The sequence below is a fragment of the Pogona vitticeps genome, chromosome 5, assembly GCF_051106095.1.
Source record: "Pogona vitticeps strain Pit_001003342236 chromosome 5, PviZW2.1, whole genome shotgun sequence".
Classification (NCBI taxonomy): Eukaryota; Metazoa; Chordata; class Lepidosauria; order Squamata; family Agamidae; genus Pogona; species Pogona vitticeps.
In genome coordinates this window covers 1711846-1730545 of record NC_135787.1, presented here as the reverse complement: position 1 = coordinate 1730545, position 18700 = coordinate 1711846, and the positions used below count along the sequence as shown (strand labels likewise).

General features: G+C 47.5%; 1 protein-coding gene across 9 annotated transcripts in view; it reads left to right on the top strand.

Moving 5' to 3' along the window:
- Positions 1-18700, top strand: part of DYSF (dysferlin) — a 148936-nt gene that overhangs the window by 43010 nt on the left and 87226 nt on the right. For 5 of the 9 annotated variants that reach the window (XM_073002193.2, XM_073002188.2, XM_073002189.2 and 2 more), the window contains exons 8-19: positions 43-105; positions 1581-1631; positions 2009-2039; positions 3881-3996; positions 4650-4776; positions 5173-5276; positions 12041-12109; positions 12216-12259; positions 13440-13522; positions 15657-15698; positions 17830-17945; positions 18388-18501. In XM_073002193.2, coding sequence (XP_072858294.2) covers positions 43-105; positions 1581-1631; positions 2009-2039; positions 3881-3996; positions 4650-4776; positions 5173-5276; positions 12041-12109; positions 12216-12259; positions 13440-13522; positions 15657-15698; positions 17830-17945; positions 18388-18501 — 960 coding nt within the window. The remainder of the gene's footprint in view (positions 1-42; positions 106-1580; positions 1632-2008; positions 2040-3880; positions 3997-4649; positions 4777-5172; positions 5277-12040; positions 12110-12215; positions 12260-13439; positions 13523-15656; positions 15699-17829; positions 17946-18387; positions 18502-18700) is intronic. The other 4 variants (XM_073002194.2, XM_073002191.2, XM_073002195.2 and 1 more) reach the window with 1 other exon arrangement.

Here is an 18700-nt window from a genome sequence, read left to right as displayed (position 1 = left end):
CTTGGAGGTACCTCCACCTCTCTTTCTTCATGTTTCCCACAGACCTTTTTCTTCAATGTTTATGAATCCCCCATGGAACTCTTTGATCAACCACTGTTCATCACGGTAAGTCCTGGACTGAGAAGCGGGGATGGTGGTGTGTGTATTCTGTTTCATCCTAAAATTACATTTGTCTCACCATTCACTTGGGAATGAGGGTGTTTCGGGATAAGAATTAGCCTTCTTCCAATATCTGAAGGGTTGTCTCATGGAAGGTTGGAGCACCTTCTTTTACCCTCCAGATCCAGAGGTTAGGACGAATTAGAAAGGAGATTTTGCCTAAACATTAGGAAGAATCTTCTGGCAGTAATATAATAGCTGTTTGACCGTGGAAGAGGTATCTTGGAGGGTGATGGAAGTTTTTAAATAGAGGGTGGGTGGCCATCTGTCAGGAGTGCTTTAGCTGTGGACTTCAAGGCGGTTGGACACCAAGACCCCCAGCTCTGTAATGCTATGATTCTGTAATGCTAAGAGAAATGTTTGGCCATCTGCCCCCCCCAGCCCCCAAATGGGTCTCCCTTGCTAAGCTGTTCACCGGCGGGTGTGTTGCTGGCCCAGAGCAAGCCATTCATTCAGCATTTCTTACCTTACTGGTATGATCAGAGGCACAACATTGGGAATCACAGGATTTGCAAATTCTGAAATTTATTCATAATTTTATAACTTGTTTTTTTTTCATCAAGTAAACTCAAAGAGGGCTCTAATTCAATAAAGTATAGTACAGTGGGAAAAAATTGCAAAGACCAAGGACTGATAGCAAAATGAATTTTTCATTTTGATAACAAGATGTACATTTCAGAAATCAAAGTATTACTGTATATTAAAGTGAAAAACCTGATAGTTTCAATTAGCTCCGTGAATGACTACAATTAATATAACACTGGCCAAAATTCTGTTGCATCAGTTAGGCTTGCAGTAGAAGTTTTTTTTGTAATAAAACAAATCTTCTTTCATACCACTGCTCACAGATAATGAGACGGCTTCCATGTGAGCTGGACAAGACATAGGACGAAAGTAGGAACTGTTTCATTATCAAGAATCTCTCGCCCGTCCACTGGCAAATGACCTCATCACCCTTATGCAGCCCGATGACTTCATGTAACAATATTTTGGCCACTGACTAAGTTTTATTGCAAGCCAAACTGTCCCCAAAATGACAGAATCTTCAAATATCAAGGGGAGCTGTTAAATGTCACCAGTTCGACACATGTTTGCTGAGAGTGTGGAAACTTTTAAAAGTAATTGGCTCCTTTTATAGTTCTAAAAGCCTCAGTTAGCTACCATTGCAGTTATTTTAAAAGTTACTCTTATTAGGATGTTGACTTTTTAATTATTAAAAGACTTTGGGATTCTATAGTTCACGGCCATGTGGTTCAAAACACACCTGAATGAGGAAGCCCCCCTGCACAACTGTAAAAGGAAATGAATATCATAGTTACATTTACACCCACAAAAGCGATGCAATTCTTTCCTGTTGCACTACAATTGCAATGTTCTTATGAATGTTTTTTGTTTGCATTTTTTCCCCTCTGCCCTTTCAGGTTGTTGATTCCCGCTCCCTCCGGACGGACTCAGTCATTGGAGAATTCCGGGTAATGGTGGTCATTGTTACTGCAGATTAAACAATTCATGGTCATTTTCCAAACATCATATTGAGATGTAACAATTGGCTTCTTGTCCTGTTAATGAGAAACTAATTATTTTAACATGTAAGACATGAAATACGTTAGACTCTGCTAACAAGAGTGTCCTTTGAAACTCCCCAGAGGTGTCCATCAGGAAAGGGTAATTTCTGTTAGACAAACAGGATGGGGAAAAATAAATGAAAAAGTGATTTTTCCCCCTGTAACCAGCCTTAGAAAATGTGATTTTTTCCACGCTCTGAGATGGGGGCAGCTGCTGGTGAGGTTACTGGATTCCTGATTTAGGATGTTCCAACAAAATGCTCCTTTCTGCTTGTGTTCTGCAGGTGGATATCGGAGCAATTTATTCTGAATCAAGTGAGTACAACAGTTCATTAGGACTCTTCCAATTTTATCCCTTTTAAGGAACTGGGTGGTGGGTTTAGCCCCAAGGAATCCAGGGCTAATAAGATCTGTTTGGCTGTGCCTGCTGAAAAAAACCTTGGTAAAAACAATTCTTAATTTTAAAAGGGGATTTGAACCTTGATAAAATGAGAGAAGAATGTTTAGACAAGAGAGTTGTGATATATGACAAGGGGTTCTGCTGGGCGTATCTCCCTTTACTACTTGATGGGCTGGAGATGGTCAGAGATGGGAAAAGCTCCTTTTGGGAGTGACGGGTCCCAAAATTCCACTTTCAGGAGACTTGGGGTAGTTGTGTTTTTTTACTGCTGTTAATTGCCCAGAGTAGTGCTTAGGCTTCAGACGGGCGAATTGTCAGAACCTGACATGGTGGCGAAGCAGCCAGGAAGATCAGGTACTAGTCAGATGATAAGCTAAGAGGAAGAGAAGATAAAAGATCCAGAAACGAAGCACAACTGGCTTTAAGGCAAACCGTTTTCTCCAGCTGTAGTTTTTCATAATACTTTCACTTTTAGTAAAGGTAAAAGGTAAAGGTTCCCCTTGACAATTTTTGTCCAGTCGTGTCCGACTCTAGGGGGCGGCGCTCATCCCGCTCTTCAAGCCATAGAGCCAGCGTTTGTCCGAAGACAATCTTTCCGTGGTCACATGGCCAGTGTGATTTAGACACGGAACGCTGTTTACCTTCCCACTGAGATGGTACCTATTTATCTACTCGCATTTGCATGCTTTCGAACCGCTAGGTTGGCGGGAGCTGGGACAAGCAACGGGAGCTCACTCCGTCGCGTGGATTCGATCTTACGACTGCTTGGTCTTCTGACCCTGCAGCACAGAGGCTTCTGCAGTTTAGCCCACAGCGCCACCACGTCCCTTTTAATGCACCTCTTTGAGGCACCTTTTAAAAGAGCTTTTCATATTTAGGGCAATTTCTCTGTAACCCATAAAACCATTTTTAAAAATTATTAATAGGGATACAATGTAGTGAATAAATAAATGCTTGGAGTCCAGAAAAGTAACTTCTTCTAGACAGGGCCTTCTCTAGGGTGGCCCCCCCCCAATGATGGGATGCTCTCCCTTGGGCGATCCGGTTGGCCCCCTCCTTTTTAACCCTCTGCTGACAGCTGAAACCCCAGCTCTTCAGCCAGCCTTTTAATCATTGAGCCCAGCATGCTGTTTTTTTAAAGCTAAGTAAGTTTGTTTTAAAAATTTACATGTTTTAACCACTTAATGTATTTTAATTGTTCTCATCGTTTAATTGCTTTTTAATGTATAATATATTGTGGTTTTATTTTTATTATATTTTTTTTACCTGTGGCCATGTTGTGATCCACCTTGAGTCCCCTCCTCAAGGGGGAAAGACGACTTGCAAAGAACACCAAATAAATGAACCAGTGATGCTCTAGGAGTTGACTTACGCCTGCGGAAGAGAAATCCCATCAATCCCTGAGGGGGAAATTGCCCCTCTTTAAATAAGGCACAGGCTACATTTCTGGAGGGGCTTCAAGTCATGCCGCTGGGAGCCCCTCCAGGAACTCATCCAGCACGTGGAGGATAGATAGGAAGGGGGAGTTGACTGCCATGGATACGGGTTGAAACTGAGCACCCTTGGAGGAGGAGGAGAAGCGAGCCCACGGCGGATCCTCTCTTAACCTGATTAATTTCAGTCCACTAGGAGACGACCCCATTAAATATCTTTGGTTCTGAAATGGAACCCTAGAAGGGTGGAGAAAAAAAATATATTTGTCTCTCTTCCTCTTGTTCCCTTTCTCCCTTCTCTTTCTCTCCCCCCCCCCATTAAGAGCACTGCTTCCTCCGAAAGTGGCTGCTACTTTCTGATCCGGAGGATTTTTCCGCTGGGGCAAGGGGCTACCTGAAGGTCAGCTTGCATGTCCTTGGTCCAGGCGATGAAGTGCCCGTGAGTAGACGTTTATTTTCTATGAAAACAGGTCAGTGGAAAAAAAAAGGAAAAGATTTCACCCAGACCAGGGGCCCTCTCTGCCTTCCGTGGAGATGTCGGGGAGTGGGGGGGGGGTCTCCTCTCCTGCTGTGTCCCTTCAGGAAAGAGGGGACGAGACAGGATGAGTGCTCTGCCTTGGGCTCACAGAAGGCCTGTCATTGTCATCCACCCAACATTCATTGTGTTTGACGCTTGAAATCAAGGCACGTGATCTGTGGAAATGCAACACTTTTCTTTTCTGCATGGTGCCATCTCTATGCTGGGAAAAATAACGGCACCTTCTGAATTTCTTGCCTGGAGTGCCCCATAAAAAGTTGATGCCCCCTGCAAGAAAAGAAAAAAAAAAAACAGCCAGCCAGCTCTGGTCATGGAGGAGAAAGACAGACTCTTGGTGGGACCACCTTCCATGTTCTCCTGCGGCTTTTGCTGCCGGTTGGGCGAGGTGAGGAAGCAGAACCTGCTCCTTTTGGAGGACAGGCTGGGGCCTCCGTTAAAACGTTAGTGGTGACTCCGTCCTCAGACGCAGGACCCTTTTCTTCTCCAGGATCTGTGTGGAAAAGGATGTAGGGCGGCCAGAGAAGGCTTCATTTTCTTTCGTCCTCCCTTTACAGATGGAGAGGAAGGAGGGGGCGGAAGAGAAGGAGGACATCGAAGGCAACCTTCTCAGGCCAACGGGGGTGGCTTTGAGGGGGGCCCACTTCTCCCTCAAGGTGTACCGAGCAGAAGACCTTCCTCAGAGTGAGTAAGCAAAGGCATGGTGTTCTCTTCCCAATGGGACGGGGCAGAGCAATACGAGGAGGAAGCAGGGATTAAGGAAGCAACAGGGAGGTTGAGCTGGGGAGAAGGGGCTTCTCACTTCCAGGGAATACACTCCCCGTGAGAGAGGGGAGCTGACCAGCCCACCCACAGGTTAAATGGGCCCCCTACGTCCTCTCCCGGGCCCAATCTCTCTTTCATTCAGATGACAAAATCTCCTATCTCTGATCAGGAGCCGATTGAAGATAAGAGCTGCTGCTTGCTGGTACAAGATCTCCCAGGGTGACGGTGAAGGCATCGCATCGAGTTGGACTGTGGATTCGAACTGCCACGCTGGCCATTAACAGCTCTCTTTTCCTGATTTCTCTTTCCTTCCAGTGGACGATGCCATCATGGACAGCGTCAAGCAGATCTTTGGGTTTGAGAGCAGCAAGAAGAACCTGGTGGATCCGTTTGTGGAAGTTACCTTTGCTGGGAAGACGGTGAGCTGGCTCGGTTGTGCCATCGAGGGCAGGGAAAGTTCCAGCCCTTGTCCCATTGACAAGGAGTGGATGATGGACAGGAGACTGGGGATTAGGTGTGACTGAACATCTGCTTGTGAGGTGGCCAGGAGGCCACGAGCCAACGCCATCCTTGTGCACAACCAAGGATGTGCCTTGCCTGTGGGGGTCCCAGGCTGGTTCCCCTTTTGAAAGGCCTTCGGGAAATTGCCACCTCTCAGAGTAGCCTCCTTTAATGCAGCTTCTGGTGGCCTGAGGCAGGGCTGGATGCCGCAGTGTCTTCCATGAGGTTGTACAGGTTTGTTGCTTGGGCCACAACTGCCAGAACCCTTTAGCTGTGACACAAGAAGAACGCCTCTTAGGGTGTAGAATCGTGGAATTTGGATCACTGAAAAATAAATACGCGCCTGGGGACAGACGGTCCGTAGGAATTTGAAGATTCTCAGTCCTCCGGGTGAGGTTATTTGGACACTAAGTCCTAGCAACTGGGCGACTTCCTTACGAGGTTGTGTTACATACAGCACTGATGTTACCTGTCTGTCATGGGTTTGGAGGGAAAGTTCCATCCTATGGGGAGTGGAAGGCGGGACATCAGGAGGAGGGGCTGTACTGTATAAATATGTGATGCCTGGGTGGTGAGACACACACTAGAGATGATGCTGAGAGACACTGGGAGGTGACGAAGCAGCAGCTGGGAAGAAGAAGCTGTTGTGGGAGTCTGTGTGTCAGACAGGGTACTACTGTGTGTCAGAGTACCAACCTGATAGGTTCAGGTGTCTGTTGGGTAGCCAGAACTGATAGGTTCAGGGTCTGTGCTTTAAGTTAAGGTTCTGGGTGAACCAAACTGTGTGAATGTATGAGTGAATCTAAGCCACGTTACTTTATCTATTCACCTGATTGTTTTATTTACCCTGTTTGTATTTAGAATAAACCTTATTCTTTTTATTGTTTAAAAATCCATCCCTGGTCTGTGTGACTTCTTGAAGGGAATGGTTGGTGGCAGCCTAGTGTAACTGTGTGGCAGATCCCAGTAGGTCTGGGTTTGTCACATTGATTGGTGTCCAGCGTGTGGGATACGACTGGTCCAGTTGTCCAGTGGTCCAGCAAAGCCTTGGCAGGTGTGCCCAGAGCAAGGGGGGTCTAGTCAGGGACAGTCTGAGGCGCGTAGGTAATCTTCTAGGTGTACCTCACGGGGAGGTGCACTAGTGGAAGAACGTGCCAACTGGGGAGACTTAGATTAAGGTGCTCTGAGGCAGCCTAGTTTTGGCGGGAAAACGCTGAGGCAAAACTGCGTAGCAACAGTGATCTAGCTTGCCAGCTGAGAGGCCCAGCAGAGGGGGGTAGGCTCTGACTCGATACTGTTGCAAGTTTGGTGCTGAAGAACAGCAGCAATCTCTAGGGAGAGCTGGTTCTGAGGCAAAAAGGAAAAAAGTGGTCGTTTTATTTTGAGGCTTGACTTTTTAAAGCAGCCTGTTCTGAGGGGGGGTTATGCCCTTGACTCGAAGCCAAGTAGCAGACATGAGTGAAGTGAAAGACCCCCAGATTGACCAAGGTTCTGAGGATGAATTTGGCTCAGTGCCAGGTGACAGCACAGGAGAGCAGGACCCAGAACTCAGAAAAATACTCATAGCCCAACAGCATGAACTGAGGGTGAGGGAAATGGAGGAAAGATTAGAGAGAGAGAGAATGGAAAAGGAAGAAAGATTAGAGAGACAGAGAATTGAATTGGAATTGCAGAGAGAGAAAATGGCGTTTGAATTAAAAAAATTGGAACTGATGAATCAGAACAATAATAATAATAGGGATTCTGAGGGAGGCCAACTGTCTAAGGCTGACCTGAAGAAATTCCCTGTGTACCACAAGGGAGATTGTCCTGAGGTGTTCTTTTCCTTAGTGGAAAGAGCGTTTGTGGACTTCTCAGTGAGGGAAACTGAGAAGATGACCATCATGCGATCTTTAATCAGTGGTAGCCTGGCTGAGGTCTATGCCGAGATGCCTGAGGAACTGATGAAAGATTTTGCAGAGTTTAAAAAACTGGTGTTTGCCAGACATGGGATAAATGCAGAGCAGCTGAGACAAAGATTCAGGTCCCTCACAAAAAAGCCAGAACAGACTTTTACCCAAGTGGGGGCCCAATTGGTGAGGCTGCTTGAGAAATGGCTATCTCAGGAGGGGACAGAGACCTATGAGCAGCTTAAAGACTTGATAGCACTGGAACAGTTCTATTCAGTCCTGCAGGGGGAATTGAAATTCCAGGTGAGGGAAAGGAAACCGAAATCTGTGGCAGCAGCCGCAGAGATCGCAGATTTTATTTCCCAAATAAGAAAGCCCTTGGGTGAGGGGAAATCTGTAGGTAAACCCAAAGAAACCTACAGCAAGTACTCTCAGGGACCAGGGAAAAGCCAGCAAGGGGGAGGGGCCCATGGTGAAGGGAAGCCCTCAGACATGAAACAAAGACCTCGGATTTTGGAGGGAAAACCAAAACAAGATGAGAGAGAATCAAAATACACCAGAAAATGCTATTTCTGTCAGGGAAAGGGTCATCTAATCTCAGAGTGTGAGAAATTAAAGCAGCTAAAAGGAATGGTGCCTCAGAATTCTAGTGGGACCAAGCCAAAAGCTGTGTTCTGTGTCCAGAAAGAGCAAGGCTCAATGTCACAGAGGGAGCCTGTTGCCATGGCTACTCAGTCTGGAACAGCTACCTCTGCTGATCAGGCTGAGGAAAATGGTCCTCTTGTGGAGGTAAAGCGCTGCTTGCTGATAAAAACAGATTCTCAGTTGTTTGAGACAGCAGGGGTGGACGTAGGAATACTTGACCGTCAGTATAGGGGGCTGCGGGACACTTGTTCCCAGGTAACCCTGTGCCATCCAGATATTATTCCCAGGGAGTTTATAATCCCAAATGAGAGCATAAAGGTGGCAGGGATTGCGGGGCAGGTAATCTCTCTGCCAGTAGCAGAGGTACCTGTCAACTTTCAAGGCTGGAGGGGAGATTGGCGGCTAGCGATTTTATCGACTCTGCCAGCAGCCGTGCTCGTGGGAAATGACCTGGCTGAACATGTGAAACGGGTGCTAGTGATTACACGCTCACAAGCCACCACGGGGACAGTTCAGGGGGGTAATGATGAGCCAGAGACGGAAGCAGAGGGGAGTTCAGAAGCTGTGGTGGAAACCTTAACCACAGACAGCAGATTTGGACAGGAGCAAAAGGCAGACGCCACTCTCCAAAAGTGTTTTGAACAGGTGACTGACGCCCAGCTAACACCTGAAACCCCAGTGAGATTTCTGGAGAAAAAGGGGATTTTATATAGAGAAACCCTGAGGAATATCTCAAAAGGGGGAGATGGGATCAGGAGTCAGCTAGTGGTACCTGAAAAGTATCGCCCCATGATCTTACAAAGGGGTCACTCTGACATGTCTGCTGCACACTTAAGGGTGAAAGGGCCCCTTGATTTGATCAAGCAAGATTGGGAGCAGATCACCCAGGATGACCCACTAGACGTTGTGACATACATAGACACCTTGATGAATGACCTAAGGAGAAATCTAGAGCTGGCAGCAGAAAACCTGCAAGCTCAGAAGGTCAGACAGAAAACATGGTATGACCACAAAGCTAGAGAGAGGCACTTTGACCCAGGGGAGGAAGTGCTTTGGCTTAGGCCCTGCAGAGGGAATAAACTGCAGCTCAAATGGGCAGGACCATATAGGGTCATTTCTAAGATGTCAGACCTGAACTACCTAATAGAGCAGGAGGAGAACCAAGCAAGGAGGGTGGTTCATGTGAATGCCCTTAAACCCTACTACAGAGGGGAACAGAGGGTTTTATTTGCGATAAAAGCAGCTGAGAGTGAGGAAGCGGAATTACCCTTCTGGGAGGGTAGAGGGGAAGTAAAATACAACCCAGAGGAGGTAAAGATCAGTCCTGCACTCACCCAAGACCAGCAGCACGAACTAAAAATGCTGCTTAGTAAATATCAGCAGGTGTTTTCCAACAAGCCGGGGATAGTGAAGGGAGTGATGCATCGGATCCACACAGGGGATGCACCCCCGCAGGCAGTATCCCCATACCGAGTAACGGGACCCTATAGGGACAAGGTGCGGAAGGAGCTGGACGAGATGCTGAGGGAGAACATAATCGTCCCCTCTTCTAGTCCTTGGTCCTCTCCGATAGTCCTTGTGGACAAGCCTGATGGGAGCATTAGGTTTTGTGTTGATTACAGGAAATTAAACCGTGTAACCACTCCTGATGCCTACCCAATGCCCAGGCTAGACAACCTGATTGAAACCATAGGGGGTTGTCGGTTCATCTCATCATTGGACCTGGTAAAGGGATATTGGCAATTAAGAATTGATCCCAGGGATCAAGAAAAGACTGCCTTTTGCAGCCCTTTTGGTCTCTATGAGTTTCGAGTCCTGAGCTTTGGTCTCAGAAATGCACCAGCCACATTCCAAAGGCTGATGGACCAAACCTTAGCAGGGCTCAGTGACTTTACAGTGGCCTACATTGACGACATAGGGATCTTCAGTAATACCTGGGAAGATCACCTGATACACCTGGAGTTAGTGCTGCAGAGGTTAAGTGCAGCAGGGCTAACAGTAAAGGCCAGCAAGTGTCAGCTGGGTAGCCCAGAAATAAAATACTTGGGTCACATGGTAGGGGGAGGAGTGATAAAACCCCTGGAGGCCAAAATAGAAGCTGTTCGTGATTGGCCTAGACCCAACACCAAGAAAAAAGTCAAATCATTTCTTGGGTTGGTGGGCTACTACAGAAAGTTCATCCCGAGGTTTAGCGAGATTGCGGCTCCGCTGACCGATCTGACGAGGAAGAAGGCTGATGACCGCATCCCGTGGACCAGCGACTGTGAGGCGGCGTTCCAGAGGCTGAAGGAGGCGTTAATCAACTATCCTGTCCTGCGTGCTCCAGACTTCGACCGGGAGTTCATCATCTACACCGATGCGTCTAACAGCGGGGTAGGAGCAGTTCTGTGCCAGGAGGATGAGAATGGTGACCAGCATCCAGTGTCCTACCTGAGTAGGAAACTTCAAAAAGGTGAGAGACATTTGGCAACCGTGGAGAAGGAGTGTTTGGCCATAGTCTACGCGATCCAGAAGGCCAAGCCTTACATCTGGGGAAGACATTTTATTCTGTGTACTGACCATTCACCATTGCAATGGTTAAAGACTATGAAAACCCACAATAGCAAACTTATGAGGTGGGCTTTAAACCTACAGGACTATGACTTTGAAGTGAAGGTGGTCAGAGGGTCAGTGAACTGTGTTGCTGACGCCTTATCAAGAAGACCTGAAGATTGAAGACGGCGAAAGAACATGGACTATGTGTATATAATGGTGAACAAAAAGTTAAATGTACCTGTGTTTTTTTCTGAATTTGGTTTGTATGAATAAAGGTAAAATTGATGTAATGTATATGGTAAATTTTTAATGCTTAATTGCTATGGTTAACTTAGAGTGTAAGTATATGTAAGTATAATATGGTATGTATAATTGTTGTTGTGTATTTTACCCAGGTTGGTTTTTTGGTGAAAAGCACGTTAGCTTTCCCCCTACAAAACAACTTATAAAGAGGGGAGGTGTTACATACAGCACTGATGTTACCTGTCTGTCATGGGTTTGGAGGGAAAGTTCCATCCTATGGGGAGTGGAAGGCGGGACATCAGGAGGAGGGGCTGTACTGTATAAATATGTGATGCCTGGGTGGTGAGACACACACTAGAGATGATGCTGAGAGACACTGGGAGGTGACGAAGCAGCAGCTGGGAAGAAGAAGCTGTTGTGGGAGTCTGTGTGTCAGACAGGGTACTACTGTGTGTCAGAGTACCAACCTGATAGGTTCAGGTGTCTGTTGGGTAGCCAGAACTGATAGGTTCAGGGTCTGTGCTTTAAGTTAAGGTTCTGGGTGAACCAAACTGTGTGAATGTATGAGTGAATCTAAGCCACGTTACTTTATCTATTCACCTGATTGTTTTATTTACCCTGTTTGTATTTAGAATAAACCTTATTCTTTTTATTGTTTAAAAATCCATCCCTGGTCTGTGTGACTTCTTGAAGGGAATGGTTGGTGGCAGCCTAGTGTAACTGTGTGGCAGATCCCAGTAGGTCTGGGTTTGTCACAGGTTGAAACATTTCGCGAGCCATCCAAGGAGCTTCTTCAGTCTACTTAGATGAGTAGTGAAATGTTTCGACCGAAAGACGTTGAAAGGATGATAGTGGCTGTAGTGCGAAAGCCCCTGGAGGACCACAGTTTCTCTAGCTTGCCACATAGGCATGCTCAGACTTTTAAATGATTTCATGTAGTTTAATCAATTGTATAGTTTTTTTTAAAATGTACAACATTGTATTTTAAATTCTATTCATTTTAATCCTGTGAGCTGCCCTGAGCCCACTTATTGGGAGAAAAGCAGCCTAGAAATAAGACCAATGAATGAATGAATGAATGAATGAATGAATGAATGAATGAATGAATGAATGAATGAATGAATGAATGAATGAATGAATGAATGAAGTCCAGATGAGATTAAGACCAGCAGCCAGTAGCTGGCCATCCTCCATTCTCTCTCCCACAGCCATTCATATACCATGCCAAGCGCCATGCTGTGCTCTCTTCACCAGGCCCCACACACTTGGTTGTTGACATTCCGCCTTGCATCAGGGGGTGGTTGGCGCCAGGTGGGTTTGGGGATGACAGTGACTCCCTCCTGACTCTGTTTTTGGTCTTCTTCTGCCAGCTTTGCAGCAAAATTGTGGAAAAAAATGCCAACCCTCAGTGGAACCAGAGCATCACCTTGCCGGCCATGGTGAGCCCAGAGGAATGTTCCCTTCCAGAAATGGGTGGGAGGGCCCTCTCTCTTGTCCGAAGAGCCCCTGAAGCTCCACTTATCCTCGAACTCTTTCTCTCCTTAGTTCCCCTCTATGTGTGAGAAGATGAGGATCCGGGTCATTGACTGGTGAGTTGGGAGTGAGGTTGGTGTAAAAAGTGGCTTTGCCTGCCAGGAGCTGGAATTCCATTGGGGCTCGGATAAAGTCCAAATCTATGCCTCACTTGCCTTGGCTAATTGTGACTAATTGACCAGGTGCTCCTCAGCTGCTCAACAGGGTGTGTGAACAGGAACATGGCAGAGTCACACTCTGGCACCTTCTCAATCAGCAGTAATTAACTATGGCGAGTTCTGCAAGACTTAGCAAATGCCATAAGACTCCGGCTGGTGTTAAGAGATAAAACGAAAGTGGAATTTCTGGGTATAAGATGCAGAGGGCTGGCCCTGGATGGCTGCCTCGGGAAGAAGACTGGCAAGCAGAAATAGGCAAGCCCACCTTCTGTTTGCTGCCTTGCCACTGAAGTAGCCGGGAAAGCATGGTTCTGATTTGTATCTGTGCGTCCGGCTGCTCTTCAGAGCCCAGAGAGAAGCAGTATTTCCGGTGCCGTCAAGCCCCAGAATATTTTATCCACCCTAGAGGTGGACGAAGTTGGTGGGCAAGATCAGAGTGGGACAAACCTCATGGGAGAAGATTCTCTCTTCCATAAAATGACAGGAGGCACATAGATGCTCTTTTTGTCTTGGTTTGCCAAGAAATGTTCCCATCTGTCCCCAAGGTAGAAAGGTTTGTGAAGGTACAGGAGATCTTTCCAGAGGAGAGGGTCAGCCTGGTCACCAGCTGGGGTGGTGGTGGTGCTTCCATCTGGCCCTGATGTGATTGGAGTTGGCCATAAACTGACCACTGCCACCACCTTCTGTTGAGCGGTAGCCACGTGCCCACCGGCACTGCTGCTGGGCCACTGGTGGGCCAGTGTCTAGGACAAAAGGCCTGGCTTTGTGGGTCCTTGAGGTGAAGGCTGGGTGGGAGGCGGTGGCCAGCGTCTTGTCCAATGCAGGCATTGCCCACAGCTGTCCAAAATGGGTTGCGCGTTGGAGGTGGGCAGCCATGATCTGGGGAGAAGAGGCCATGCAAGGATCTGCATCCTCATTTTCTGCCTTCTTATCTTCCTCCCACCATGAGCGAGGCAACAGTCAGCTGGGGACCATGGCTTGGGGGGGGTCGACAGATCTTGTGCAGGTTAAGAAGGGATAAAAGCTAACAAAACGTGACGTTGCAACATTTAAGTCAAAAGAGCCCTTCTTGTTTCAGGGACCGTCTCACTCACAACGACATTGTCGGGACCAGCTTTCTCTGTATGTCCAAAATCTCAGCTCCTGGAGGAGAACTGGAAGGTATTCTGGGCTCATGATCAAGATCCTCAGACCATGTTTGGGAAAGGGTGAGGGCGAGGAGCCGACGAGAGCAGGCCTCCGTAGCATTTGCACCACGGACACCTGGATTTGACAGTCGGCCAAGGTTACATTTTCGACGACACCACCCAGAATCCTGCGGCTTTGTTGAATGAGGATTCTGGGTGTTAGTCCCCCACCCATGAGCTCCCCCACGTTCTGCTGGAACCGTTGGGGCTTATGAATCTGTACTGGGTTTTAGTCTGAACGCTCCAGGAGCCGTGCAACGTATTGAACTATTTGGAAGGTAGGGTTCAGCACCACCGACAGCTCCCGGGAAGGTCAAAGCCAAGACCTTTCGGCAGCCTCACCCCATTTATTTCAGACGCCCTTCCTCTGTGGTGGGGCATCCTTTTCTCTTATCTGGCCTGGAGGATAAAAACCCTTCTTCCTCTCTTTGGGCACGTACCATCAGCATCCCTGGAAGGACCCACACACGTTTGCTGTCTTCTGTCGTCTTCCTTTTTAAAAAGTAGATAGTGACAGTAGATCCACTTGCCTGTGGCAGCTGTTTTCCTACCTGGCTTCCCCACCTTGGCTAGCGATGGTAATGAATATGGTTGGCTCTTTTGAAAATTAAAAAAGGTGGCTTTTTTAAAAAGGGGAAAGTGTGGCCCAAACAAGCATTGACCTCTTTGACCCCCACCCCACCCCACCCTCTACACCCTGTCCAGTGTCTGTTGCCTGGCCCTTGTTTGGACTCTCCTCCCTTTCTCTCTCTGCAATGGTTACCTTTTTCCTGATGTAACTTCTGGAGGCCTGTTCGCACCCCAGAATGTGCAACAGGGCCTCTGGCCTGGTCCGTGGCAACCGAATGTGGGTAATACAGAAGTCCCCTTGAGGTGCGAGGTGGGTTAGATAGAGCCATTGATTTTAGGGACTTGATGGAGCTTAAAAACTGAGAGGCAGTCACATTCGATGATTTTAGTTCTGACTCCCACCTGGTAATGGGGCAAAGGCCAGGAGGCAGTGGGATTTGCACTCACCCACTAACCAGTGTGAAAGAGGTGGAGGACCTCTGTGACAGGCCTGTTCTGGACACTACTACACTTTGAGAAGCATGCCAACAAACTGGAACAAGTTCAGAAGAGGGCAACAAGGGGGGGTGGATCAGGGGGCTGGAAACCAGGCCCTAGGAGGAAAAATGGAAAGATCTGGGCATGTTTAGCCTTTTGAAAAGAAAACTGAGGGGTGATAGGACAGCACTTTTCCAATATTTAAAAGGCTGTCCTACAGAGGAGGGGCAGGATCTGTTCTTGATCATCGCAGAGTGCAGGACACGCAACAATGGGCTGAATGGGCTCAAGGAAGCCAGATTTTGGCTGAATATCAGGAAACTCTTCCTAACTGTTAGAGCAGTATGACATATGGCCTCTGAAGGTGGCGAGTACTCCATTTCTGGAGGCATTCAAGAGAAAATTCGACAACCTTCTCTCAGATGTATTTTGATGTGGATTCCTGCCTTGAGTGTGTGTGTGTGTGTGGGGGGGTAGGACTTGGTGGCCAAAGAGGCCCCTTACAACTTCATTATTCTATGATTCTATGGTTCTTTGATCATGGTTGTAGTTGGGAGAGATAAACTGACCCTTGCACACAATTTTAATCTAGCTACTCAAAGCCCAAACAATAACATAAGCATTTCATCTACAGCCACACACACACATTCAGGATCCTGAGAGTCTAAAAGTTAGTAAAGAAAGATGGAAAAAAAAAGAAAAAAAATAGAGAAAGAGAAAATTCTAGAAACTGACTCCGCACTAGCAGTGACAATGCATGCCTTTCACTTCATCCTGAAGCTAAGTGAGATGTGTGGCTGGGGGCGTTCAAGAGGATATGTAGCCCTCAAAGGCCTCTGCCTGAATAATTCTTCGCATGAGGCCATCGTTGGAGATGTAGGGACCAAGAACCTCCAAAAATCCACCCTCGTCTTTTCATTTTAACCTCTCATCTCCTTTGTCCTTCTCTGCTGCTTTGGAAGTTTATGAGTTCTGCTCCTGTATCCCTTTTTAATCTAACGTGTGCTTGTGACACGGAGACCCTGACGTCCTGCTTTCTCTCCCCTTTCCGTGTGCCTCAGAGGAGTCGGCTGCCTTGGCGAAGCCCTTCAGAGCCACAGAGCGTATGTCCCGTAGCATGCTGCTATTCTCTTTGCTCTCGTTCTGATCCCCACACTTAGGCTGCTTCTTCCAAACCTCTCCTTGGCTGAAAGTCACAAATCGAGACCCGCATGTCGTTGGCGCTTGGCACGTCTCAGTTCCCCCCTCCTCCCGGTCATGCATTCCTTGTGCCTGTTGTGTGGTGTAGCCATCAAGGAGCAAATCAGTTATGTTGTTCAATGATAAGAGTCCTTTCTGCTGACCCTTGCAAGCTGTTTGGGCCTTGGTAATTTCGCCTCTTGGTTTGCATGCCGTTGTGGCGTGGAGGGGTTGGTGATTGGGCAGATTGTAAGCTTCTTTTTTTTTAAGGGGGGTTTTGCCTTCCATGTTCCCTGCCCTCATCCCAGGGTGTCGGCTGCTTTGAGCATTCCTTATAGCCAGTCTGGGAGGGACTGTGGCTGCTTACATCATCCTGACTTGAAAAAAACTAAAACGCATGTAATAAAAGAAATGTGTCAGGCTGTTTAAGGGAGAGCATTCTGAAACTGGGATGGCAGCTGTGGCATTTTCATACAGTGGACCTCCTCTTTGCAAAACCCTGGTGAGATACTCAAGGCAGTTTTTTTTTCTTAACCAAAGAAGCATATCACAATTTTAACTTTAAAAAAATATTAAACGATTGCATTAAAAGCAGCAGTCCCTGGAATTTAGCGTCTGGTGCATACTACCTTGTTTGCAGCTTTGGTGGGTGATGACAATATTAAACAAATAAGTATTGGGTGCCTTCCCTTCACACATGGGCTTGGCTGGCCCGGTTCTTTAATTGTTTGCCTCAACGTTCGGTTCTGGGGCCGAGGCTAGCCTTTCCCTTCACTCTGTTCCCAGTGTCTGGCAGCTGCCAACCACGCAGTCACGCCGAGGATCGGAATCATAGACTCTTAATTGGTAACATGGTAGAGTTCACATGCAATAATTCTTTTCATTTTGCAACATCTGCACAGTCCCATGAAATGGCAGAGATTTCTGGCAATGTCTGATGGGTAGCATGCAAAAGTGATTTGTATTTTATGTATGGCAACTGATTGGATTCTCTGTTTGAAGCTTGGAATATCCAGATGATCAAGAAATGCCCACAAATCTACAGGATTTCAGTTGTGAATTAAAGCTGTCATGTTTATCTATCTATCTATCTATCTATCTATCTATCTATCTATCTATCTATCTATCTATCTATCTATCTATCTATCTATCTATCTATCTATCTATCTATCTATCTATCTATCTATCTATCTATCTATCTATCTATCTATCTATCTATCTATCTCCCTCCCTCCCTCCCTCCCTCCCTCCCTCCCTCCCTCCCTCCCTCCATCCATCCATCCATCCATCCATCCATCTATCTATCTATCTATCCATCTATCTATCTATCTATCTATCTATCTATCTATCTATCTATCTATCTATCTATCTATCTATCTATCTATCTATCTATCTATCTATCTATCTATCTATCTATCTATCTATCTATCTATCTATCTATCTATCTATCTGTCTGTCTGTCTGTCTGTCTGTCTGTCTGTCTGTCTGTCTGTCTGTCTATCTATCTGTCTATCTGTCTATCTCTATCTGGCTTTTACTCCGCCCATCTAGATTCAAACAAATCTACTCTAGCCAAACAAATTTTGCTTTTAATTTATTTCCCCCATGAAAAAGAGGAATATAGAATGTTCTGAATGTATTTTTCAGTTCCACCAAATTGGCTAATGGTCCTTCAGCCACTTAGACCAACAGCAGGTTGGAGCAGTAACATTTCTGGATGTGCCTTTTGGTCCTAAGGCGAAACAGCCGTGTCATCCCTCCAGTGCACGCGGGGCAATCAAGATTGCCAGTTTACTTCTGTCAACTGGGAGAGAATAGCAGAATACCTGTTGCAAATGTGCCAGTTCCTCCACAATTTAATTGTTACTGTCAGAAGAAGAAAAGATTGCCCCTAAGTGTGTGTTTTCAAAATGTCCAGAAAGGTGACGTCCTCAAGTGGTGCCAGAAAAATCTCCGTGAGGACCCAACAAGACTGGGCATGGGTTGGCCGCCTCGCCCCGAGAAGAGCGGCTGTCCTACACCCAAGCTAACCATTGCCTTCTTCTCTTCCCCCAGTGGATGATGGGCTGGGTTTCCTGCCCACCTTCGGTCCCTGCTACATCAACCTCTATGGCAGCCTCAGGGAGTTCACGGGATTTCCAGACCCCTACGAGGAGCTGAACATGGGCAAGGTGATGTCCCCTCCTTGAATGGACGCAGGGTGATGGCGGTTGGGGATGGAAGGAGGGCCACAGCCCTGTTCCGGCCTGTTTTTTGCTCTGGCTTCCTTGGAAGGGGTGGCGCTTTGTGCTTTTGGGGTCATATAGCAGAGCCTGAACCCACACCTCCCTCCTGTTCCGGTTGTAGGAGAGTGGGGTACATTGGGGGGGTGGGGTGGGGGGAGCCTGCCAGGGCTTCACTGCTCTTTCGCTGCTAAGGCTTCAAAAGAAGAAACGAACTCAGAGGAGCCCTGCAGCCGTCTCCTGTCTTCCAAACACGTCCGGCTAGAATGAGGCCAAACTCCCGTCTCGTTGTCTTTTTCCGAAGCCGGCCACCGTCCTCCCTTTTCCCCCCCAAAAGCGGTTCCCGACACAGCCTGCCTCACGGCATCTTCTGGCCTTCTTGCTCCTCCAGGGAGAAGGGGTGGCTTATCGTGGCCGGCTGCTGGTTGAGCTGGAGACCCAGCTGGTGGACCACGTGGAGCAGAAGTTGGGGGACATCCCCGCCGATGACATCCTGCGGGTGGAGGTAAGCGTCCCGTGCGCTCCCGTCGCTTGACCCTTTCCGTCAGAGGTGGGATCCGGCAGCACCCCTCCCAGGGTGGGGTGGCGCTGGTTGCTTTTCCAGGGCCACAAAGCTCCCCACTTGAGCTCGTTTCAGGCTCCAGACTGGTGTCCAGAAACGACCCCCCCGGAAGCTTCGTTAAAGCTGTCTGGAAAGCTCAGGG